The sequence below is a fragment of the Carcharhinus amblyrhynchos genome, chromosome 26 (genome assembly GCF_965287045.1).
Source record: "Carcharhinus amblyrhynchos chromosome 26, sCarAmb.v2.hapA, whole genome shotgun sequence".
Taxonomy (NCBI): Eukaryota; Metazoa; Chordata; class Chondrichthyes; order Carcharhiniformes; family Carcharhinidae; genus Carcharhinus; species Carcharhinus amblyrhynchos.
Window position 1 is genome coordinate 8,763,346 of NC_137349.1, and position 25,612 is coordinate 8,788,957.

A 25,612-nucleotide genomic window follows, 5' to 3' on the forward strand; every position below is an offset into this window, starting at 1 on the left:
TTGCTCCTTCATGTCAGGGGAACTAACTACGGTAAATGCATGGGGTCATGGGGATAGGGTCTGGGTAGGATTGTGGTCAGTGCAGACTCAATGGGCCAAATGACCTCCTTCTGCTCTGTAGGGATTCTAAGGTGAATAGAATGACCTTCTGAAGATGCTTTGCATTGCAGTGGCGCTGGCGCCCTTCATCCTGTATGCTGGGTCAATGGATTGAAATGCTTTTAGCATGCCCCCTGTGCCAGTGTAGCAACATCTTGATTACTCACTGGGGGGGTCGGGAAGTGGATCTGATGGATTCTGGCTGAGTTTGCAAAGCTGTTGCAACGCTCTCGTTTAGTTCACACCAGACTTGTGCCCCTCAGCCTGAGGAGATTGAAGGGCTGTACTGCTTTAGAAACACAGGTCAAGACACACATACTGTGTAATACATAATACTTTCCTCTGCTCTAGTCAGCCTGTGTCACTTTAAAGCTGCTGTGTCTGATTGGTGGAAGTCTCGGTTCACTTGTCAATCAGAGTTTAAATGTTTGCTTAGGAAGTTTTGCAGACTGAGCTTACCTGGCATGGGTGAAACCATGACATCACATCATTCTGTAATTGGTTCCATGGTTTATTGGGTCAGCTGACACAGCTCGTTACGATTGGTCACATTACATCCAATACAAAGTTGTCATCGATCACATTCTGACAGAGGGTGCAATGCCTCATCCTGTCAGCTTGGATTGTGTTTGATTGAGCCTAGATCTCCCAGGCTAGGGGCGAGTCAATGATCAGACGGGTTGATTCCCCAGGCTAAGGGAGAGTCAGTGATCAGGTGGCCGATGAGGTTTGACAGAGGTGCCACCTGATTCAATTTTTCAAAGCCATTTTGGCCCTTTAGCTAAGATAAAGCATTGGATGAATTCTAGGATGGGAGGGCAGTGTCTCATCCTGTCAGCTTGGATCTTATTTGTCTCTCTTAAATTGGATTCAGTTGGAATTTGAATTTGGATTTAATAAAAACGAGGGTGGGGATCCTCTATCAGGTCACCTGTTAATCTTCTCGAGAGAAAATAATCTTTGCTGACAGCTATAATCAGGTATCCATGGTAATCTGAATCGGGTATGTGCTTGGTACAATGGACCAGCTTCCTGTGTTCTCACTGCTAAAGCTGGCCCTATTAATTCAGTGAATGGAACTCATGTCTACAACAGGGAAATTCTCGTTCTCCTCCTGCCTAGTGAGATGACGCAATAGATTTTATCAAATGAGGTGGTAGGATGTCACAGTGGTTAACGCTGCTGCCTCACGACACCAGGGACCCGTATTCAATTTTGGCCTCGGGAAACTGTCTGCATGGAGGTTGCACCTTCTCCCCATGCCTTTGTGGGTTTCATTTGGGTGCTCCGGTTTCCTCCCACAGCCCAAAGATGTGCAGGTTAGGTGGATTGGCCATGATAAGTTGCCCCATAGCATCAGGGGGATTAGTAAATATGTGGGGTTATGGGAATGGGGCCTGGATGGGATTGTGGTCGGTGCAGACTCGATGGGCCAAATTGCTGCCTCCTGTAGTGTAGGATTCTATGATCTAAATCAAGTTCTGACCTACTAAATATTTGTCTTTCTTCTGTGTTTGTCCATAGACCATGAGAGTGACTACTACAAGATAATTGGGCCAGTAATCTTCATTGGTCTGCTTGTCATCCTGGTCCCAGTCGCCTTCATGGTAGTGAAGAAGAGGTAAGGACAATTTAAAATATAGTTTTCCCAGTGTTATATTAACATTTTTATTGTGGTCCACCTTCCTCGCGTTTTTGTTCCAAGCTCCCAGCTCACTAAACATTCAGGTGTATGACTGGGTCCTTACAAGGTCGGAAACTGGTTTCTGGAATATGTCAGTACCAAATGAGACCTAGCAAAGTGCTTTGAATCAACATTGCACTGCTGCACAATATCATCTTGAATATAAACTTTGCTCCAGAGGAGTGAGAGCAGAACTTTATTTCCCCAAATAAAAGTACATTACGTGACCGTTAAAAGTTGACATTTACAGAAAGTGCAAATCAAAACTGTAGCTTGCTTACTATATAGAAAGCTAGCCTCAGTTATGGTGACTGTGACCAATCGTTATTTTGTAAATTGAGTTTGTGTCATTATATGCCCTGTTTGTGAATAGAACTCCCACTCACCTGATGAAGGGGCAGCAAGCGCTCCGAAATCTAGTGGCGTTTGCTACCAAATAAACCTGTTGGACTTTAACCTGGTGTTGTGAGACTTCTTACTGTGTTTACCCCAGTCCAACGCTGGCATCTCCACATCATGACTGTGACAACTGTCAGGGAGGTGACGACCTAGTGGTATTATCGCTAGACTGTTAATCCAGAAACTCAACAAATGTCCTGGGGGCCCGGATTCAAATCCTACCATGGCAAGTGTTATCATTGAATTCAATGATGAAATATCTGGAATTAAGATTCTACTGGTGACCATGAAACCATTGTCAATGTTGAAAAAACCCATCTGGTTCACTAATGTTCTTACCTGCCGTCCTTATCTGGTCTGCCCTACCTGTGATTCCAGAGCCACAGCGATGTGGTTGACTCTTAACTTCCCCTCTGAAATGCTCAAGCAAATCCCTCAGGTCAAAGGCATTCAGAAATGGACAACAGATGCTGAACTTGCCAACAGCACCTACATTCTGGGAAATAATTTTAAAAAATTAGAAGTATGATAGCTATAAGATTCACTGCAGGAACTCTCCAAGGTCCCTTAAACAGCACCTTCCAAACCTACAGCCATTACAATCTAGAAGGACGAGGGCAGCTAATACCTGTGAACACCGCCACCTGGAGGTTCCTTTCCAAGTCACTCACCATCCTGCCTTGGAATATATTGCTGTTTCTTCACGGTCATTGGGTCAAAATCCTGGAACGTCCTTCCTAACAGCGCTGTGGGTGTACCTACACCTCAAGGATTGCAGCGGTTCAAGAAGGCAGCTCACCACCACCACCTCAATGGCAACTAAGGGTGGGTAATAAATGCTGGCCTAGCATTTTATGTTTTTCTGACAATCGACAATGGTTTCATGGTTGTTAGTAGATTATTAATTCCAGGTTTTTTATCATTGAATTCAAATTCCACCATTTGCCGTGGCTGGATTCAAAGCCAGAAAGAACGTTAGCTGGATTATTAGTCAAGCGATAACACCACTAGACCATTGCCTCCCCAATAGTTGTCATGGTTACCATACCAGAGACTAGCTTTATATGACACCCCCATCCTGTAAATTAATAAAACGAAATTCGTTACATTCAAAAATGCACCCTGAAGAGTTGTACATGGTTTCCACCCCCTCAGTCTGCTCGGGGTTGGAGGATCTTTGGTATTGACCTGTTCCCGTTGCACCCCTGTGGTGGCTGCCATAAGCTTCAGTGCTTCCCTCAAGCGCCTGGGCCTCAAAATGTGCAAATTGTCACCAGCAGCTTAGCTGCATCGGAAAACAAATAAGTTTTGAATAGCCAAAAGACCATCTTTCACTGAGTCACTGGCCTTCCAGCAGCAGTAGATGTTTATCTCATTGTGTGCTGCTGGGAAGAACAGTAAAGGGAAGAGGCAGAGTTCTTTATTGTGGAGCTGCTGGAGATGAACTTTGACAACATCCACTCCAGTGAATCCAGAAACTGCGCACCAAACTGAGCGGAGTGAAGACGGTAAAGTTTCAGGCATACCCCAGCATCAGACTGACAGAGTCGGGCTGAACTAGTCCTTTCATTTTATGGGATTGACAATAACAATTCATTACTGGCCAAAAATGTGCGTTAATCATACACTTAGAATTAAACTTTAAATTTTAGTTAAGGGTTTTAGATTTTCTTAAATAATAAAATCTGACCCGCCAAAAACAGCTTGGTTTCTGCTGAGGATTTTTAACTTAAGAACTTTTGTTATCATAGAATCCATACAGTGCAGAAGGAGGCTATTTGGCCCACAGAGTCTGCACCGACTCTCTAACAAAAGTGTTTTACCCGGGCCACTATGCCGGCAACCCCACATATTTACCTCCCTAATCCACCCCAACCTATAAATCTTGTGACACTAGTGTCAATCCCATAAAATGAAAGGACTAGTTCAGCCTGACTCTGTCAGTCTGATGCTGGGGTATGCCTGAAACTTGGTCACCTGCACATCTTTGGACAGTGGGAGGAAACCGGAGCACCCGAAGGAAACCCACGCAGATACAGGGAGAACATGCAAACCTCATACAGACAGTAACCCAAGGCTGGAATTGAACCTGTGTCCCTGGTGCTGTGAGGCAGCAGTGTTAACCACTGTACCACCATGCTGTGTATGTTTGAAAATGATTGGCAAAAGAAGCAATGGTGACATGAGGATTTCTTTTTGGCATAAGGAGCACTTGGGATCAGGAATGCACTGCCCCAGGATGTGGTGGAGGCAGGATTTAATCATGGCTTTGAACGGGGAATTGGATAGTTATCTGAAGAGGGAGAATTTACAGCGGGGAAAGGCAGTGGTGAATTTACTCTTTCAGAATGCCAGCTCAGATATGATGGGCGAAATGCAAACCTTATGCCCTGAGCATTGTATTTTGTGCAAGATCCAGCTCCCAAAGTTGCAACTTCATGCGGGTTATTATTACCAGGGAGTGCAATTTCATCGCCAGAATTACGCAGTGCGCTTCTCCCATCAGTGACGCAGCAAACATTGCTACCAATTACACAGTGCATTTCTTTGGTCAATTTCCTGTTGTGATGTCCCGCCAAGAAGCTACTACTTCACACGCAGTTTGATGAATGTGATCTTGGGTTCATGTCACACTATCTGTAACCCCACCATGACTTGTCTGGGCTTGCAAAATCTCACTAACTGTCCTGTCTCAAGACAATACACATCTTTTTAACCTGTGCTTAGTGCTCTCTGCACTCACATTGTCTGTACCTTTGAGATTTGATTACCTGTAAAGACTCACATTCCAACCATTGTTTTGTAAATTGAGTTTGTGTCTTTATATGCCCTGTTTGTGAATAGAACTCCCACTCACCTGACGAAGGAGCAGCGAGTGCTCCAAAAGCTAGTGGCTTTTGCTACCAAATAAACCTGTTGGACTTTAACCTGATGTTGTGAGACTTCTTACTAGAACAAACTAGCTAGGAAGATTGGGTAGTGACCATAAAACTCGGGAAGAGATGGTTAGCTTTTCTTTCAGACAGAGAGAAACTGCTTGATGGGGTCAAGACAGATTGAGGGAGTCAGTCTGGTGGAATAGCAACTTTAGCAATAAAAACAGAAAATGTTTGAAAGGCTTCTTAGACAGCACCTTCCAAACCCTCAACCAGAAGGGCAGGGCAGAAAACACATGGGAACACCACCACCTGAAAGTTCCCCTCCAAGTCACACACCATCCTAACTTAAAGTTTATTTATTAGTCATGAATGGGCTTACATTAACACTGCATTGAAGTTACTGTGAAAATCCCCTAGTCGCCACACTCCAGTGCCTGTTTGAGTACATTGAGGAAGAATTAGCATGGCCAATACACCTAACCAGCACATCTTTCGGACAGTGGGAGGAAACCGGAGCACCCGGAGGAAACCCATGCAGACATGGCAAGAATACATGGACTCTGCACAGACAGTGACCCAAGCCGGGAATTGAATCTGGATCCCTGGCGCTGTGAGGCAGCAATGCCACCAGGGCCACTTGGAAATATATCGCTGTTCCTTCAGTATTGCTGGGTCAGAATCCTGAAACTCCTTCCGTGACAGTCCTGTGTACCTGCAATACATGGACTGCAGTAGTTCAAGAAGGCAGCTCACCACCACCATCTCAAGGACAATACATTGTGGCCCAGCCAGCGACACTCACACCCCTTGGGTGAATAGAAAAAATACTCAAAATCTGGCAGCATCTGTGGAGAGAAAAACGGAGTTAATGTTTCAGATCTGTGACCTTCCATCACAATTACAGGGGGGCCTTTTGCAATCTACTTATCCTCATACTACTAAATATTGTTTACTGGCCCTATTTTTAAAAGATCATTGTTGAAATTTGCTTCTCATTATTTTGGGGGCTGAATAGAAACTAAAATGTTGAGGTAGTAAAGTGAATCAAATGACATAGTGACGAGAGAGTTGAATAGTCAATCAACTCTAAATGTGTTCTGCTCATTGGGAGGTTCTGTTACTCTATGATTACTGCAGATGTTTTATTGAGCATTTCTTGCTTTCAGACGAACTGAAGGACCCACTGGAATATTTTACACGTCTTCAAATCCAGAGTACATCAGTGCCAGCGATGGTAAGTTTCTGAACTCTTTCAGTTCCCCCTTCCTCCCCCTCCCCCTCCCTCCCCCTCTGCCTCCCCCTTCGTCCCCCTCCCCTACCCCTTCCTACCCCTCCCTTTCCCCTCCCCCTCCCCTCTCCCTCCCTCCCTCCCCCCTCTCCCTCCCTCCCTCCCCCCTCCCCCTCCCTCCCCCTCCCCCTTCCTCCCCCTTCCCCTTCCTCCCCCTTCCCCTTCCTCCCCCTTCCCCTTCCTCCCCCCTCCCCCTTCCTCCCCCTCCCCCCTCCCCCTTCCTCCCCTCCCCCCTCCCCCTTCCCCTTCCCCCTTCCCCTTCCCCCTCCCCCTTCCTCCCCCTCCCTCCCCCTTCCTCCCCCTCCCTCCCCCTCCCTCCCCCTCCCTCTCCCCCTCCCTCCCCCTCCCCCTTCCTCCCCCTCCCCCTTCCTCCCCCTCCCCCTTCCTCCCCCTCCCCCTTCCTCCCCCTCCCCTCTCTCTCTCCTTCCTCTCCCTGTCCCTCTGGCCTCTCCCGCCCCCTCTCCCTTTTCCTCCTCCCTCCCTCTCTCCCCTCCCCTTCCCTCCTCCTTCCCGTCTCCCCCTCCCCTCCCCCTTCCCTTCCTTTTCCCACTCTTAATCTTAGCTGCGTCAATTTTGATGGCCATGCCTTCAGCCCCCAAAAACCTTAATCTCAGAAATTCCCTCCCTATACCTCTCTACCTCTCTTTCCTCCTGTAAGATGTACGAGGCAATTTCTTTACAGAGAGGGGGTGGGTGCCTGGAACTGCCTGCCGGGGAATGTAGTGGATGCAAATACGATAGTGACTTTTAAGGGGTGTCTTCAGGATGGAATAGAGGGATATGGTTCCTAGAATGGTAGGGAGTCTCACTCCAGTCGGGCAGTTTGGTCAGTGCAGGCTTGAAGGGCCAAAGGGTCTGTTCCTGTGTTGTAATTGTCTTTGTTCTTAAGATGCTCCTTAAAACCAACCTCCATAACCAGCCTATTGGTGGTATTATCTCCTGATCTGGCTTGATGTCAAATATTGTCCTGTAACGTTCTTACTGAGTGTCTTAGAATGTTTTACCTTCATAAAGTTGCAATCATTCGATGGCTCTCTTCTCGAAAAATCAATGAATATGCGTTAAGACCTTGCTTCTGAGCAAAGCTTAGTTTCAATTAGGTTGATTCTCATTCTGATTTTTCTTATCTTCAAAAGTCTAGTTAGGATATATTAGTGACTTCCAGCATTCTCACAGACTGTCTTTATTGTGGATGTTTGCTCAGTGTAATGCCATTAAATGTTTGTGACGTTATTCCTCTAGTCTACGTTCCGGATGAGTGGGAGGTTTCACGTGAAAAGATAGAGCTTCTGAGAGAGCTGGGACAAGGTTCGTTTGGCATGGTCTATGAAGGGATTGCAAAGGATATTGTGAAGGGCTGCCCAGAAACTCACGTGGCAGTGAAAACTGTGAACGAGTCAGCCAGTCTGCGAGAACGCATAGAGTTCCTGAACGAGGCGTCCGTGATGAAGGCGTTCAGCTGTCACCATGTGGTATGAGCTTTATGTTCTCTCCAGTGTTCATTAATATATACCTGTGGCTAATCGTGGAATCCCTAGAGTGCAGAAGGAGGCCATTCAACCCATCGAGGCTGCCCCGGCAGCAGCCCCACACTGACCCTATAACCGTAACCCCACAATTTTACCCTGCTCATCCCCCTGACACTAAGGAGTAATTTCGCATGGACAATCAACCTAATCTTTTACCCTGTGGGGCCCCCTCCCTCTGGCGCCCGCACACCCTGTCATGTACACACGGGTACACAAGTGCATTTTTTAGACTCACAGCATCTATATCCTGTGTGGAAGCATTTCACAGATGCCTGATCAGATAACAACAACAGACCAAAGTTGTGTTGAGTTAGGAGGGCATACTTGTAATGTGTAGCTCTGCAAATAAATGCATATAGAAGTATGTAAAGACAAGAAATCATAAGAAACCCTACAGTGCAGAAAGTGGCCATTCGGTCCATTGAGTCTGCACTGACCACATCTCATCCAGGCCCTATCCCCATATATTACCAGCCAGTCCCTCTAACCTACATAACCCAGGACACTAAGGGGCAATTTAGCATGGCCAATTAACCTAACCCGCACATCTTTGGACTGGCTCCAGTTCTGCCCTTCTGGAGAATAACATGAATCGCTTCCCTCCTTTCCCCCCATTTTGGAGTTTCTATTACAGATGGGGTTGTTGCAGTCTGTTGGACTCCAGGCTGCCTGGTTCTGTTATCGAGCATTTTCCTTGCTGCGTACGAGTTGTGCTGAAACTTGCGTTGGTCTTTGTAGGTGCGTTTACTCGGCGTTGTATCAAAGGGGCAGCCGACTCTCGTTGTCATGGAGCTGATGACTCACGGGGACCTGAAGAGCTACCTGAGATCATTACGGCCAGATGCTGAGGTAACCTCCCAGTTACATCCCCTCCACTTTTTAAAAAAATGTTAAATTGTTCAGAGAAATGCAGATAAGTCATTGCCTGACCTGAGGCGATTTTTCGGGCTTTCTCCTGGTGTAAGGCTGTTTTGAGGTATGTTAACCCCATGACGACAGGGCTGTATCACTGCCCAGTGATGTTGGAATTCACCAGCATGTAACTACTTGTATTTATCTGATGGCATTGCACGCTCATAAATATTAAGTTTATAATGTTCTGTGTAATCTGGGAATTGTAACTTTTACAATATTTCAGTTTTACAAAAATGCAGGCAATTGGGACTAGCTTAGTGTTTAAAAACTGGGCGGCGTGATCATGCTATAAACCTCCATGACTATGACTCAATAGTAAAGAAAATTACTGCGCAGGAACAGGCCCTTCATCTCTCAAAGCCTGTGCCAATCATAATTAATCTAAAAAAAACTCTGCCCTTACTCAGTCCGTATCCTCCTATTCCCTCCCTATTCACGTACCCATCCAGATGCCTCTTAAATGTTGCTAATGTGCCTGCTTCAATCACCGCCTCTGGCAGCGAGTTCTTGGCACCACCCACTCTCTGTGTGAAAAACTTCCCCACACATCTCCCTTAAACGTTCCCCCTCTCATGTTGAATCTGTGTCCCTTTGTAACTGACACTTCCACCCTGGGAAAAAGTGTCTGACTATCCACACTGTCTCTGCCTCTCATAATTTTATAGTCCTCTATCAGATCTCCCCTCAGCCTCTGTTTTTCCAGTGAAAACAATCCTAGTTTATTCAACCTCTCCTCATAGCCAACACCCTCAAGACCAAGCAACATCCTGATGAACCTTCTTTGCACTCTCTCCAAAGCTCCACATCCTTCTGGTAGAGTGGTGATCAGAACTGCACACAATGCAGTTATTGAAGCAGATGCATTGCCCAGGGACCAAAATCTCCTGAATAAGAATGCTTCGGGTATTAAACCATTGCATGTACTTGAGTGTGATATGTCATAAACGTGACCTAACCTCTGGAGATAAAAAGGATTTGTGATGCCAACTGGATGACGAGAGATATTGAGGCTCCAGTCAGTAAAAAGAAAGTGTATGTCAGGTATAGGCAGCTGGGGTCAAGTGAATCCCTTGAGGAATATAGGAGAAAGGGGTGTGAAATGAGGAGTAGTAGATGGAAAAAGAGATGACGCAAGTGAGTAGGAGAGAGGCATCCATGGCATGGTGAGACTGAGCCTGGATAGCGGAGCTCACAATCTTCCACCACACTGACTGATGAGTAAGACCACTTTGAACCTCAATATAGTCTATGCAATAAATAGGTGCTCTTAAGTTGGTTCAATAAAAGGTCCTTGTTCAGGTCTTTTTAAAATCCTTATCAACAAAGCTTTTGAAGCCTTAATGATCTATTGTATGTGTAAATGGGCGAATTAAGTTGTTGAGCTTTGTCCATTTTGTTGCCCTGTCAGAATAACCCAGGACGTCCACCGCCTACCCTGAAGGAGATGATTCGGACAGCAGCTGAGATTTCGGATGGAATGGCTTACCTGAACGCTAAGAAATTTGTCCACAGGGACCTGGCAGCTCGTAACTGCATGGTGGGAGAGGATTATACGGTGAAAATTGGAGGTAGGAATTGGTGGAAGACTTTTTAAAATTTGTTCATGGGATGTGTTCACGGGTGGCACAGTGCTTAGCACTGCTGTCTCACGACGCCAGGGCCACAGGTTCAATTCCAGCCTCAGGTCACAGTCTGTGTGGAGTTTGCACATTCTCCCCATGTCTTGGTGAGTTTCCTCTCATAGTCGAAAGGTGTGTGGGTTGATTGGCCATGCTAAATTGATCCTAATGTCAGGGGAATTAGCAGGGTAAATATGTGAGGTTATGGGGATAGGGCCTGAATAGGATTGTGATCAGTGCAGACTTGATGGGCCAAATGGCCTCCTTCTGCACTGTAAGGATTCTATTCTATGATTCAGTGTGGGTGTTGCTGGCTTGGCCGCATTTATTACCCATCCCTAATTGCCTTTGCAAGAGTGATGAGGAGCTGCCTTTTTTAAACTGTTGCAGTCCACATGTTGTAGGAACACCCACAGTGTTCTTAGGAAGGACAGTGAAGGAACATGGTTCAAACGAGGATGCAGTGTGGCTTGGAAGGCAACTTGCAGGTGCTGGTGTTCCCCTGCACCTGCTGCCCTTTGTCCTTGTAGGTGGTGGCGGGTTTTGGAAGCCGCTGTTGACACAATGTAGGTTTACAGAATGGGGAGGAACTGAAGAACCGATGCTTTAATATCACTGGCTGCCTGATAAAAGAAGCAAAATGTGGGTTGATTACTAAAGAACTAAACTGGCTTTGAGGCAAATGAAATGAGCCAGGCACCTAGGAGAAGGAATTAGATAAAATCAGAAATTGGGCAAATGTGTGTTGGTCTGAGTATGATTGAGCAAGACAGAATCTTAGACCCACTCGAGAGACAGCTAGATGACATGAAAAGAGAAGGTAGGTTCCTTATTCTCGCTGAGGAGACAGAGAGAGTGGGCTGAATATTGTCTATTTAACTTGCAATCTAGTTGGCATATGCAGAAAATAAGAACATAAGAAATAGGAGCAGGAGTAGGCCATCCAGTGTTATATATATATATATATATATATATATATAGTGTTGCTGGCCGCTTCAATGTGATGTGAATTGTGATGCATTTATTTTATCTAAATAGACTTTGGAATGACCAGAGACATCTACGAGACGGATTACTATCGTAAGGGTGGGAAAGGATTGCTGCCTGTGCGATGGATGGCTCCGGAGTCCTTGAAGGACGGAGTGTTTACTACATACTCTGATGTTTGGTGAGTCAGTTTTGCCGTATGCAACATGTCTGCACTGTGATCTAGAAGCTCTTGATTTTCCCCAAAACTTCACAGGGTACAGTTTACCTTGGGCCATGACACACAATCTGAATTGAAACCCGACTCTCCTTTCTCACAGTAGGGCACAAAGTTTACAATTAAACAGCGTCTTATTTAGTGTCTCACTTCTTGGACAGTGAATTGTTTTGAAATGTATTGACTCGTGCTTTGTGCAGACATGGTGGATGGTTTGCACACAAAAAAGGTCTCTTAAACTGTAGTTTCACAAAAGAATACTTAATCAGTTTTTCTGGAATGGTGGAAGGGGCTATATGTGATTTGGTGTAGACCGTTCAGCCCCTTGAACCCATTCCACCATTTGGTTAGCACTGCTGCCTCACAGCGCCAGAGACCCGGGTTCGATTCTCGGCTTAGGTCACTGTCTATGTGGAGTCTGCACATTCTCCCTATGTCTGCGTGAGTTGCCTCTGGGTGCTCTGATTTCCTCCCACATTCCAAAGATATGCAGGTTAAGTTGATTGGCCATGTTAAATTTCCCCTTGGTGTCAGGGGGATTAGCAGAGTGAAATATATGGGGATAGGGATTGTTGTTGGTGCAGACTCAATGGGCCGAATGCCCTCCTTCTGCAGTGTAGGATTCTGTGATTCGACAATTTAGTAAGATAATGGCTCATCTACATTCTAATTTCATCCACTGCTTTTAACTCCACGTACTAAAAAAAGTAAACTCTTTAAAGAGCATTACTAGTCATTATGGCAGTCATGGTAACCTTCCATAAATCACTGGTTAGGACCCACCCGGAGAGTCAGTATAAACTATAAGGTACAGGGTGTGGATGAGGTTTGCCAGGGTGATACCAAGGATGTGGAGGAATTGGAGAAACCAATTAATAAGAGAAGATTGAAGGGAAACCTCATAAGGTTATTCAAAATTATGAGCGGAGTGTTCCGATAGACGAGGAAGAAACTGTTTCCTCCGACAAGTGGAGCAGGACTAGAATCGAAGATTTAAAATAATTGGCAAAAGATCAGAAGGGGAATCTTCTCACATACAGGTTTGTTGAGATTTGGAACGCACTACCAAAAAAGATTAGAAGAATCCGTTTCCATGGGAACTTTCAAAGAACAGTCCAAAGTACAGTGGGCTGAATGACCTCCTTCCGCACTATCTGATGAAAAGAGCATGGAACTTAGAAATGTTTTTTGTCTTATTTTGACTTTTTTTAAACTCTGTTTTTGTTCCACTGTCAGGTCTTTTGGAGTTGTGCTTTGGGAAGTCAGCACTCTGGCAGAACAACCGTATCAGGGGCTGTCGAATGAACAAGTTCTGAAGTTTGTTATGGACGGAGGCTTTTTGGATCGGCCAGATAACTGCGCTGATAGATTGTGAGTATGATTCATTTGACTTTTTTTTCCCCTCACCAACTTTCTCTTTTACCAGTCTTCTCCTGCCAGTATTGACTGCTGACTTACTGTGCTAGTAATGACTTTCAGTTTGATTTATTGTTGTCACGTATTAGCATACAGTGAAAAGTAATGTTTCTTGTGCACTATACAGACAAAGCATACCATTCATTGAGAAGGAAATGAGTGCAGAATAGTGTTACAGTCATAGTCCTTGACTACTTTTCCGAGGTAGTGAGAAGTGTAGACAATGTAGGCATTGTCAATGAATGGGAGGCTTGTTTGCCTGATGGACTAGGCTATGTTCAAGACACTTTGTAGTTTTTTGCAGTCTTGGGCAGAGCAGGACCATACCGAGCTGTGATATAACCTGAAAGGATGTTTTCTATGGTGCATCTGTAAATGTTGGTGAGAGTCATAGCTGACATGCTAAACTTCCTTAGCCTCCTGAGAAGTAGATGCATCGATAGGCTTTCTTAACTATAGTGTCGGCATGGGAGGACCAGGAACAGTTGTTGATGTTTTGGATACCTAGAAACTTGAAGCTTTTGACCATTTCCACTTTGTCCCTGTTGAGGTAGACAGAGGCATGTCCTTCACTATACTTCCTGAAGTCAATGACCATCTCCTTTGTTTTGTTAACATTGAGGAAGAGATTATTGTCATCGCACCAGTTCACCAGATTCTCTATCTCTTTCCTGTACTCCTCTCATCATTGTTTGAGGTCCCACCCACTACGATAGTAATGCCGGTTATGGTAGCCTTCGTATTGCCCTGGATGAAATGAATAAGTTTATCTCACTGTGCAGATCAAACCGAGGGTGTTATCTGTGATCAGGATATCCCAGCGCTTCACTCATCCAAGACTGGGCTTTTCATGCAATCCAAATAATTTGCAACCCTAATCCGCAATTTTCTTCCTCCAAACTCTTTTTCTTCCCCAACAAACAAACCTTCCCTCAAGTTCGACACCCTTGCCCTTCTCCTTGCTTCCTTCCTGTAAATCCTCCTTTCCTGACCCTTAAACTGCTTTGCAGCCAATAAAGTACCTCTAGTGTGTAGTCACTGTGGCAATGTAGGAAATGCAACATTTTGCACACAAACTTCTGCAGAAAGCAACATGAGACCCTCCAACATCAAAATCTAGAGACCCTTTTTTTTAATGGTGTTGATTGAGGGGTAAATATTAGGCAGGACATCCAGGGAGAAAACCTCTGCGCTCCTTCAGAAATTACTGAGGAATGTCTTGTGTTCACCTGAGAGGGCAGGTGGAGGCTGCTGCTTAAATGTCACATCTGACAGTCAGCACCTCTGACTATGCTGGATTGCCTCACCACTGCACTGAGGGCGTCTCCAGAGTGGGCCTTGCCTGGTTCTGAATTCTCAACCTTCTGACTCAGAGGTGAAGGTCCCACCAACTGAGCTGACACGGCTGTAGCTGTAAGTGAAGAACTTCACCTTAAACCATGCACAGGGATAAGAGCGGGGAATTGGGGCCACTGTTGGATTACTGTAACAAAGAGCCACCGTAGACAGTAATAGGCCAAAATGATTGACCTCTCTTGCTCTGTAAAATTCTACAATTTTATTTATCACTGTCATAGGGTGGCACAGTGGTTAGCACTGCTACTCCCAGCGCCAGGGTCCTGGGTTCAATTCTGGCCTTGAGTCACTGTCTATGTAGAGTTTGTACGTTCTCCCCATGTCTGCGTGAGTTTCCTCTGGGTGCTCTGGTTTCCTTCCAAAGTCCAAAGATGCGCAAGTTGGGTTGATTGGCCATGCAAAATTGCCCTTTAATGTCAGGGGAATTAGCAGGGTAAATACGTGGGGTTATAGCTTGATGGGTTGAATGGCCTCCTTATGTACTGTAGGGATTCTATTTTATGATTCATAATTGCAGACTTTTATCTCCATGCCCTGAATGGTGCCACAATGGTTAGAACTGCTGCCTCACAGCTCTAGGGATGTGCGTTCAATTCCTGGTTTGGGTCGCTGTCTATGTGGAGTTTGCACATTCTTCCCATGTCTGCATGGATTTCCTCCGGGTGCTCCTGTTTCCTCCCACAGTCCAATGATGTGCGGGTTAGGTTGATTGGTCGTGCTAAATTGACCCTTAGTGTCCTGGATGTGTAGGTTAGAGGGAATGGTGGGGTAAATGTGTTGGCTTGTGGAGATAGGGCCTGGGATGGGGATTGTTGTTGGTTCAGACTCGATGGGCCAAATGGCCTCCTTCTTTACTGTAGGGTTTCTATGATTCTAATTATATATCTAATAATTTGTTTTTAGTTCCTCCTGTATCTGTCATGGTCCAGTAACTGTTTCCTGTGTTCCTTTTGTTACTCCAGACACACCCTGATGCAGATGTGTTGGCAGTACAATCCGAAAGCAAGACCCACTTTTTTGGAGATCATTGAGATGCTGAAGGACGACCTCCACCCAAGCTTTCAAGATGTCTCCTTCTACTATAGCGAGGACAACAAGCCCCCCGACACGGAGGAATATGACATGGATTTTGAGAACATGGAGAGCATTCCGCTTGACCCCTCCTCATACTCACAAACAGAGACCCCCCTCAGTCACAGCCGGGACAATGGGCCCACCATGGGCCTGAGAGGCAACTACGATGAACACATACCCTACACACACATGAACGGAGGGAAGAAGAACGGGCGAATATTGTCCTTGCCAAGGTCAAGCCCTTCATAACATTTCTTCTACCTCCCATTTCTTTCTGGTTTTCATTTGTTGGGCCCGTAGTATCTCAGGACTCGATTATGGCTGCCACAGTTCGCTACACCAGGAAAGGACCTTTGTCTTTGTCTAAAAAAAACCCTAACAAGTGGCTCGTTATCAATGAATCAAACTGTGAAGAAAGAAACCATACATTCTATGACAGTCGAAATACGTACACGGACGTACTGTGCCTACATGCATGTACAGATATTACATCATGCAGACATACATGTGCACCCGTACAATACAGTGTAAACAGTACACATACACACTCACGCGCATGTACATAGACACACTAAATCATATCAGTGAAGCATTTCCAAGGCTGCTATCAACATAGCTGTGGTTATCAGCCAGCAGGCGACCTTTTGAACTTTCATCTGTGGAGTGTTTGAGGCTGACGTTTAGGCCCAATTTTTGGGGAGAAAAAAAAACATTTTTTTTTTCTTGAGGTTAAACACAAAAGGCACCTACAATTCAAAATGGCAGAAGTCCAATTTCATTTTCCTGAAACGTGAACTTTATTACAGTGGGAATCTCGCGGAACACAAAAGAAAGCAAAGTAAACCCGAATCTTCTTTCAAATTCCAAATGCCCGGACACTGATGTATACTTCTAAAAAAAACACAAGAAAATCACAGCTAGAAGTCATTTTAGATGCAATGGTTGGATAACAGTTCCTCAGACCAATAGCTGCTGCTGTCTCTCTGTGTGTTTTAGGAGACAGATTGTGTACTTTTGATGTTTTTTGTACATAATTGATGTTTGTTGTATTTTCTCTTCACCAAGAACAGCTTTGCAATAACCAGAAGTGTGTTTCTGAGGATCAGTAGTCCTAGATGCACAATTTATTTTTGTAAAGTTCGGACTAGCATACCTGAAGTTATTTCCTTCCCTGACTTATAAGGGATATTGTGTCAGGGAACGAAATAGTGACAAGAACACAACTCTGGGTTTCAGATTCTGCTCTCCCCAGGCCCCTTGGAAGCTTTACAGCTTGCAGCTTTTGAGATGCCACAAAGTCGGCGGATGATCTCAGTGGCGAGGCTAGTGTGTCAAGCAATCTGGTCTTAAGATCATCTTGGTGCCTAACCATGTTGAAGGGGCTGCAGCTGAGCAGGAGGAAGTTGGGGGGGGGGGGTGCATGAAAGGAGATTAATTCTGTCTGGATTAGGGTGGGCGAACCATGTGTTGGGAAAGTAAAGGACAGGAAGGTGCAAAAAACTGGAAGAGAAATTAAACTTGCGGCTTTTGGTGATGTTTCAGGTATTTTCGAGGGTCCCAGTGAACACTGTGGTTCTCTTAGGATTGACAATGTGAGCAGGTCAGTGGGGAGGGATGATGTGCCCTATTGTAGCAAGAGTCAGCACATCCCTCAGTGGCAACATAAAGCCAATTTGGTTGTCTTTTGTCACTCATTCTAAAGCCACCAAGTGACGATCTAAGCTGGAATCAGAATTGAAGGGTCAGGTCAGTATGAAGTTATCTTGCAATTAATATTCTGACACCAACACAGATAGATTCGGAATAAGATTATTTCCAGCTCCAGAATAACTGTTTGCCAGCTGTTTGGCTGGCTGTTTATTCTAGGCGTGGGTTTGGCTGGAGCTAGGAAGAGCAGAGGAAAGAGGAAGAGGTGAATAAAATCTTGCTTCTGTGAGAGGGAGAGAGATGTTGGCATTTTAGTCCCTTCATCAGTGGAAAAGGCATGAACATAGTCTGAGATGTTTGTGCCTATCTAAGATCTGAAACCCGGAGAATTAACTGGTAATTGGCTTTGCTGAAATTGCACGTCACCTCATAGCTTGTAAAGCTTCTGTTTTTTAGTAGTCTACTAGCCCAACGGAGGAAAAATTGTGTGGCTTTGAGTTAAGTACATTGTAGGGTCAGAGACTTTTAAACATAAAGGCCTCAATCTTGCCCAAAATCCTCACGCCAAAATTGATTTTTTTTCAATTTTGCCTGAACTCTGTGGCTGTGTTGGGAGACAAGAGTGTTTCTGTACTCCCCAATCCAAGATCTCTCTTCTTCTCTCACCTCCCCCACCTCGCCCTCACCCCTACTGCTACCATCAAGTAGAGGTGGTGGGAGCGACTGAAACAGAAAACCACGTGGCTTGTGTGCTGTGTGGATGATGGCGGAGATCTTGTGTTGTTACTGATAACCAGTGGCAGGCGTGCGTTGGGTTAATGGTTTCAGGTCAAGATTGGATGAGCTCTCGAGAAAAGTGAATTTGTGGGGTGGGTATGAGACTGCCTGGATTGCTGTACAGAGAACCAGCATGGATTTGATGGGCTGAGTGACCCCCTTGTACAGGTTAAGAGTTGGGGCTCAGGTGTGCTAAAAATAACATCATGTGGGCAGCTAGTTGAGGCTCAGAACATCACTGTAGCATGTACTTGTATTTAATGCAAAGACCTCCAAACAAGCAGTCACAACCGTGAAGGCAAAACAGGGAGTGGAATAACAAGCAAGGTGAAAGCTTTTAATGTAAATAAGACTGATGAAGTGCCATATGCTTCTTGTATCAGTATTGTGCTTTACCTCGTGTCCAAACTCCACTGATAGATATGTGATGATTGCATTCTGGCAATGTCTCTGTCTTTGTAAATAACTTTCCTGCTTTTGCTCAACACAGAGCCTGTCCAGGGAACCCCCTCACAACCGGGAATTGTGCGATTAATGTCCTTGCCCAGCTCAGAATGCAGGGATTAGGATAGTGGGGGGAGGGAGAGGGTCTTGTGAGAGAGGAGATGTTGATTGCCATCTTACACAGTGCATTGACTCGACAGGCCGAATGGCCTCGCTTTGGGCTGTTGATAACTCTGTACCCTGTTCCAGATCGGCTGGCTTGCATAGTGTTTGAAAATCTGACTGGATCATTCAAACCTGAACGTCAGTCGTTGAGCTTTTGGTTCTTCTGCGTGTTCAGGTTAAGCTTTTGTTTTTTTGTCGAGTGTAGGGTTGCATTTCCCAAGACTCCAGATTCTGTCGATTTGAAATGGGGTTTGTTCCACCGTGGGTTTTTTTGTACATTTTGAGCGTCAGTAACGTTGGTCTTCGTTGCGTTATCTTCTCCTTAATTTACAAGTGCATCTGTCACCGGTTGCTGGATACTGGTTTTCCACCAGGAATCATATAGAGCAAAAAAAAAGTTAATGTCGTTCAGACCTCCACACTCCACAGTCTTCCCTGAACACCCAAGCAGGGATTGTCAATGTTTTTCCGTGACTGTGCTCAGATTCCAGTTCAAGCCCAATGCAGGGAGTGTGAAGCAATCACAATGCTACCAGCCTTCCCCCCTTTCCCCTGCAGCAGCAGAGCTGGTTCCAGGACACCAGATTTGTACTCCCACGTACTGCTGCCCAACTTGTCCTCTTAATCTATAATCTGACAGGATTTAATCACCTTCCTTCCTGATCTGCAGTAGCAATTTTCTTTGCTCTGAAAAAAATCCATAATAATATCTTGCTTCCCGTCATTGTGAAAACAGTCCACAGATTATAGTCAACCTAGCCAGAATTGCCTGGGACGGAGGAAGGTGGGCAGCGGAGTCTGAATGTAGCTGAGGGAAGGGATCCGGTGCTGTAAGAGTTGCAGGGAAAATGGGAAATTGTGGCTATTTGCAAAGGATGTTTTACTCCCTGCTGTGGCTCAGTCTGTGGTCACTTTTTCTCATCTTTTTAGCTTGTTTGAAAGTACTTGTTGCATTCCTCCTCTGCCTTACTTATTCAAGCTAAAAAGTAACCCAGCCAGCTGGTCAGTTTTTTTGGACTGATCAGGGACCAGTTGGGAATCTTGCGCGTAGGGTAGCAGGGACAGACACTGGGAAGCTGGCACTTTGAGACAAGACTGATGACCTGTGTGCTCGTAGATGCAGGGATCCTTGGTGAGGCCTGGCATCTAGTACCCACCTCTCGTTGTCCATTGATGGTGGGCCTGGTAGCTGCGTGGAAAAGTTGTTTTCACCACGCTGTCAGGTAGGGAAGGGTGGCGTTTGGGCCTGGTGAGTGGCGGTTGTTATACCATTGAATGAAACTTGCCCCTCAACAAATCAAACCCTTGAAAAGCCAAAGGGAGATTGGGGTGATGTCCGCAGCTGTAGAGAGTTATTATATCCACTGAATCAAAGCTGGTGTGCGGCTTCCATAGAATATAAAATCCCTGCAGTGCAGAAGGAGGCATTTTGGCCCATCGAGTCTACAACGACTCTGAGAGAACTTCTTACCCAGGCCTACCCCCTTACAGTATCCCAGTAATCCTGCGCATACACCATGGTGAATCTATCTAATTTATATATCCTTGGACACTAAGGGGCAATTTAGCATAGCCAATCCACCTAAGCTGCACAGATTTGGACGGTGGGAGGACGTGCAAACTCCACACAAGTAGTCACCCAGGGCTGGAATCGAACCAGGGGTCCCTGGCGCTGTGAGGCAGCAGTGCTAACCACTGTGTCACAGTGCTGCCCTTACCTCACCATTCTGGGCCAGACTAAAATGCGTAAATCTCTGAGGGATACGATAGAGGAAAGGAGGGGGGAGGGACAAATGACTTGAGGTTGAGGGGGGCTGGGTGGTCTTTCAAATGTATAAATTGTACTGCCTTTGGGTGGGTGGGTGGGGGTTGTCGATGGTTAATAGTGAATGGGGGGGAATAATGAGCTTATTAACACAAGTTGCTTTGTTGTATATAGTGTGAAGTTGTTTGCTCTTAAGGTGCCTAGATCTCCTTCTGTGTAGCGTTAAAAAAAATACCTAGCAGAAACCAAGACAGCCCCTCACTCTATCACCTCGTGGCTGTTTCACACTACAATAACCAGAGAAAAAATTCACACACTTTTGTAATTTTGAAGATTTTCTTATATTCAAAAAATTAATATTTTATTTATTTTTATTAATGTTATAGAGATCACTGTACAGAATCCCAATTTACAGTCTACACAAAACAAAAACAACAAAAAAAAAGGTTTAGGGTATGAAAATGTATTGTTGCTGATGAGGAAGTGGGGAGAAGGAAGTGGTGCGATGTAATTTTCTGGGACAATCTACCTCAGTGTTTCTTTTGGATATTAGTACATGTTGCTATTCTCAGCATTTCACAGTATTCTGTTGTGGATCTAAATACATTTACAGTTTGTTTTTTTTTCCTCCTGGATGTTACAGGGCTGACTGATCACTGATCTAATCGGCACGCACAGTGCTTTTTGTTGGCATTTTGGGAGAATGCCTCTCGTTTTCTGCCAAAAGTAATTCTACCTGTGTGTTCGAACCAGAAACTGTCAGATGGGGAGGTTGGGGAGCGAGTGAGGAAGGAATTAAATGTTCCCACTCAGAAATGCAGAGGTGATTATAAAGGGCTGAATGGTAGTATAAAATACAAGGGGGTGGGGTGGGAACATGCCCCTAGATTTTAAACGTATATGTTTTTGTACTTTTAAAAAATAATTAGAAATTTTGGCGTAGTAAGTCACATTTTAAGGTTGCAATGATTAAATCAAAAGAGACAAAGTAAAATTCAATCCTGTGGCTTGTTTTGCTCAGAAAAATTGTCAAGAGGGATAAGATGCAGATTGTTTTATTTTAAATTGTCAGGGTATGAGGTAAAATTCGATAAATTTCCAGAGAACAAGTTTAGATTCTTTTTTCCCCATGAATCCTTTCTCCATGGCAACACCTTGGCCAATCAAAGTTGATTTGCCAGCCAGCCAGCAGTACTCTCTTCTCCTGTAGTAAGAATTGTGACCGTTTGAAATTTGGTGTTCTTGGTTTTGTCCTGATGAGTGAATGACAGAAAGCTTCAGCAGCATGTCTCTCTTTTTAGCCAAATTGATTTGTATTACCTGGTCCAAAATTGGAGAGGCAGCAACCCTGAACACCTGGGGAGAGAGTTACTTAACAAAACTCAGTTGAGGAGGAGGGGGGGGAGTAAAGAATTTGCAGATATTCGACTGCTGGCGGGTGGTGTTCTTTTTTGTTTATTTTCTAAAATGAGTGGTACAGATAAATCATCAGTTAGCAAAAAGCAAAATAAAGCAGCATATTTTGCCAATTACGTAGCAGCCAAGAGCCCAGTGATCAGTCAGCCCTCTATACTCCAGTGTGTGCTGTGATCTCCAACAGCTCCAATAGTGAAGGAGAGAGTGAAACCGTTGTGTTAACCTCTTGTGAAGCAGGCAGTCGATACACAGCGTGTGTCTCAGTATAGACAACACACGCCTACAATTGAACAACACCAGTTGAAACAGCATTGTTCCTTTGCAAATAAAATTATACTCTTAAGTGTGTGTTAAGACTTGCTCCAAAAATCCTTCTTTTTTTTCATTGCTGCTAACTACCCTTGCTCCAGTTATACAACCCCACTAACAGGACTTGATCAGATTTTTCTTTTTACTCCAACATATCTGCTTATGATAAATTTCTCAACTTTTTAAAAATTGTGTGCCATTGACCATATGAATTGTGCCATATCATCAGAAAGCTGCATCTGATCATCACAAAATTTCCTCCATTTAACTTTTTTTTAAAAAAGATACTGAGAAAAGAATCCAGTGTAATTCCAGTCTTTGTTGGTGAATACCACAGTGCCATTGGCGAACTCCAGCATTATTATTATTATTATTATTATTAATATTAGCAGTTGGGATTAGTAGTTGGGGGTTGTCAATAATTAGGAGGTATGTCACTTAACCAACTGGCCCTTCTGAACAAAGCCCATTCCTAGTGTTAAAATTTAGATCAGGAAGATCATTATTTAGTTTTAATTTTTAACATTAGTCACCCTCTGAAGATTCAATTATTTAATCAGTTGTTGAATATACTGTAGACATTTGGGCCTGGGATGGCTACTGTAAATTAAAATCCTTATCACTTTACTCCACTTTGAAAAAAAGGTTGGGGGGGGGGAGGCAGTGGTGAATTTTTGATGGGTCAGCCCACTTTAGCTGAATTTATTTTCTGATGGGGAATTTTGGTCGTCACCATTCTGTTTGGGTTGTGCAATGAGGATGTGCATTTGGGTTTGGATCACCTGCAAGGCTGCGTATTGAAAGGACCCCCTCACAGCTGAATACACAGACCTAGACTGGACCCCTTAACCCCAACTCACCACGTCCGTGAGGGAATATTGGGGTTGTACGTTCCTCTAAAGTTTACGCAAGTATCGGTGCTTTTAACTCAGGGTGGCAGTACCAGAGGCTATAGATATAAAATTAACTTGAAAATGTAATAAACCGCCTCTCAGATATCAGGAGGAGTTTCTCACAGGAATTAGTGGTAAAGTCCCGATTAATTAGACAGGAGGGCATTTGAAAATCAATTGGAATGCTAAGATTGAGAGTTAATCAACACAAAAGACACGTTTTATTGGCTGAAGCGTTTTTTTTATCTATGAATTATTAGTGAAATAGACATGGTGGCACAGTGGTTAGCACTTCTGCTTCACAGTGCCAGGGACCCAGGTTTGATTCCTGGCTTGGGTCATTGTGCAGAGTTTGCATGTTGTCCCTGTGTCTGTGTGGGTATCCTCCAGTGCTCAGGTTTCCTCCCACAGTCCGAAAGATGTACTGATTAGGTGCATTGGCCGTGCTAAATTCTCCCTCAGTGTACCTGAACAGGTGCTGAAGTGTGGTGACTAGGGGATTTTCACAGTAACTTCATTGCGGTGTAAGTAAACTTAAAATTAAAACAGACATGTCCATATCACATTTAGCCCTGTGCTTGCAAGAATTCCAGTAAAGTTTGTTTATTAGTGTCGCAAGTTGGCTTACACTTCAATGAAGTTATTGTGAAAATCCCCTTGTCGCCACACTCTGGTGCCTGTTCGGGCACACAGGGAGAATTTTGCATGGCCAATGCATCTAGCCAGCACATCTTTCCCACTGTAGGAGGAAACCGGAGCGCCAGAGAAAACCCATGCAGACATGGGGAGAACGTGCAGACTTGCACAAACCCAAGGCTAGGAATCGAACCTGGGTCCCTGGCAACTGTGAGGCTGCAGTGCTAACCACTGTGCCGCCCACGAAATGATGGAGTGGAGAGGAACCACACAATGGAGAATCGTGAACCATGCAATTTTTTTTTGATACTGTGGTTACCAAAACTAATAATCCCTTGAGTATTTTTTTTGCTAACTTTATGCAAATTTTACAGCCACGTTTTGGAGAGTTCTGTGCCAAATCTGATCAGGTCCTTTCGGTATCTCCTGGAGCTGGGGTAGATTCTAGTAATCAGGGGTGTTTTATATGCAAACCAAGCAGGGCCATGAAAACAGAATTCTCTCTTTTTAATTATTGAAACAAGTCGGACTTTTACGGATTTTTTTTTGGCAAGAATTTAAATGAAGTGATTTTAATATATGTGACATAGCGCTGAACGGGAGGGGCCGGGTGCAGTCAGTCTTTTGTGTAAATATTAACTTGTCTTTTTACCAGAAAAAAATACTTTTATTTCTCGTGCAGGAAGGACAACAAAGTATAAAGTAGCAGTAAGCGTACAGATTATGTGCACAGTTTTATTTTTGCATCTGGAAACAGACCAGGGGAGAGTACTTGTATAAAATCATCGCTGACCCAAGCGAGAAGTTACTTCTGCCTAAGTTGGAATGATGGCAGTAGGCACAAACGAAATGTATTTGAGAAAAAAAACAATGTGTTGGCTTTTACAGTATGTAAATATACGTCTGGTGTAAAATAGCGAAAGAGAAGTGTGTTTTCATTAGAATATGGGTATTAGAGCAACTGTGCATTGATACAGGTTACAGTTGCTGCAGAGTCTTTGTAACTGTGAGTTACAGTGTTACAAGCTACACGTATCTCTGCAATTCCGGCAACATTTTTTTTGCATTTTGTTTTTTTGGGGGGGGAAAAATAAAGAACTGGAACAATGTTTATATGGAACTGAGAAAGGGCAATCCCTGTGCAGTCACGGCAGCCAGATGTCTCCGGAGTGAGTGCGCTGCGGGGCGAACTTAAAAGACTTCAAAAACAGCATTGGAAATGTCCGAACTTGCGAATTTTCCAATGCCCCAGGCTCTGCCAGCCCGCAGCCCTCACTGTTACTTTGATGTCAGTTCACCAATGTGCCGCTTCCCCCGTTACCAGATTTGGGAAGAGAGGATGTTGACCGTGGGACAAAGAGGGGGTCGGTCGCCCCTGGACAATTGGTTAACTCATCCATCTCCTCACCTCTCTCCCTCCCTTCCTCTCTCTTCAGAGTGACACAGACACACAAGGGGAGGCGGTGAAGAGTTGACTAAGGCTGCTGCACCCGAACTTTAGAACCGTTTTTTCTTTGCTGTCTGAAACTGGCACCTTTTTATTTTGAGGGCTTAAAGAGATTCACTTCTTGGGAGTTTTCAGCAAACGGGAAATGTTTTAATCTTTTATTTGTGTATTTTTCGAAGAAAAAGCAAAAATTTAAGTCGGTTGTTAATACTGTACTTGGCTTGTTGTTACTGTAGTAAAAAAACGCAAAACTGATTCTTGGAAGGGTAATGTTGTCTCAAACTGGCTTACGTGGCGTTTGTTGTGTGACAGAAAATAGTATTTGGCATTATCTGTCTAACAACATCTACTGGGGGGATCCTTGATGATGACAAAATAATTTAAAGGTCACTGTTTCCGGCCAGTGGTCACATCATGTTGATGGATGTTGCGTAAAAGATGTGCAGATTCGGTTGATTGGCCATGCCAATTTGCCACTCAGTGTCAGGGGGACTAGCTAGGGTAAATGCATGGGATTATGGGGATAGGGCCTGGGTGGGATTGTGATCAGTGCAGATGTGATGGGTCGAATGGCCTCCTTCTGCAATTAAGGTATTCTATGAAAAGGCAGCATGCCCACTTTCCAGCTAAAGTTTAAAGTGTTTTTATTAG

The 25,612-nt window shown here is 44.5% G+C and overlaps 1 protein-coding gene across 2 annotated transcripts in view; it reads left to right on the forward strand.

Moving 5' to 3' along the window:
- The window catches only part of LOC145358620 (insulin receptor-like), a 253,370-nt gene extending 233,086 nt beyond the window's left edge, over window positions 1-20,284 (forward strand). For both annotated transcript variants that reach the window (XM_080212829.1, XM_080212830.1), the window contains 8 exons: window positions 1,624-1,720; window positions 6,228-6,295; window positions 7,592-7,821; window positions 8,617-8,727; window positions 10,202-10,361; window positions 11,451-11,580; window positions 12,853-12,987; window positions 15,351-20,284. In XM_080212829.1, the coding sequence (XP_080068955.1) occupies window positions 1,624-1,720; window positions 6,228-6,295; window positions 7,592-7,821; window positions 8,617-8,727; window positions 10,202-10,361; window positions 11,451-11,580; window positions 12,853-12,987; window positions 15,351-15,711 (1,292 nt within the window). In that variant the 3' untranslated portion in view covers window positions 15,712-20,284. The remainder of the gene's footprint in view (window positions 1-1,623; window positions 1,721-6,227; window positions 6,296-7,591; window positions 7,822-8,616; window positions 8,728-10,201; window positions 10,362-11,450; window positions 11,581-12,852; window positions 12,988-15,350) is intronic.
- Window positions 20,285-25,612: the final 5,328 nt, after the last annotated feature.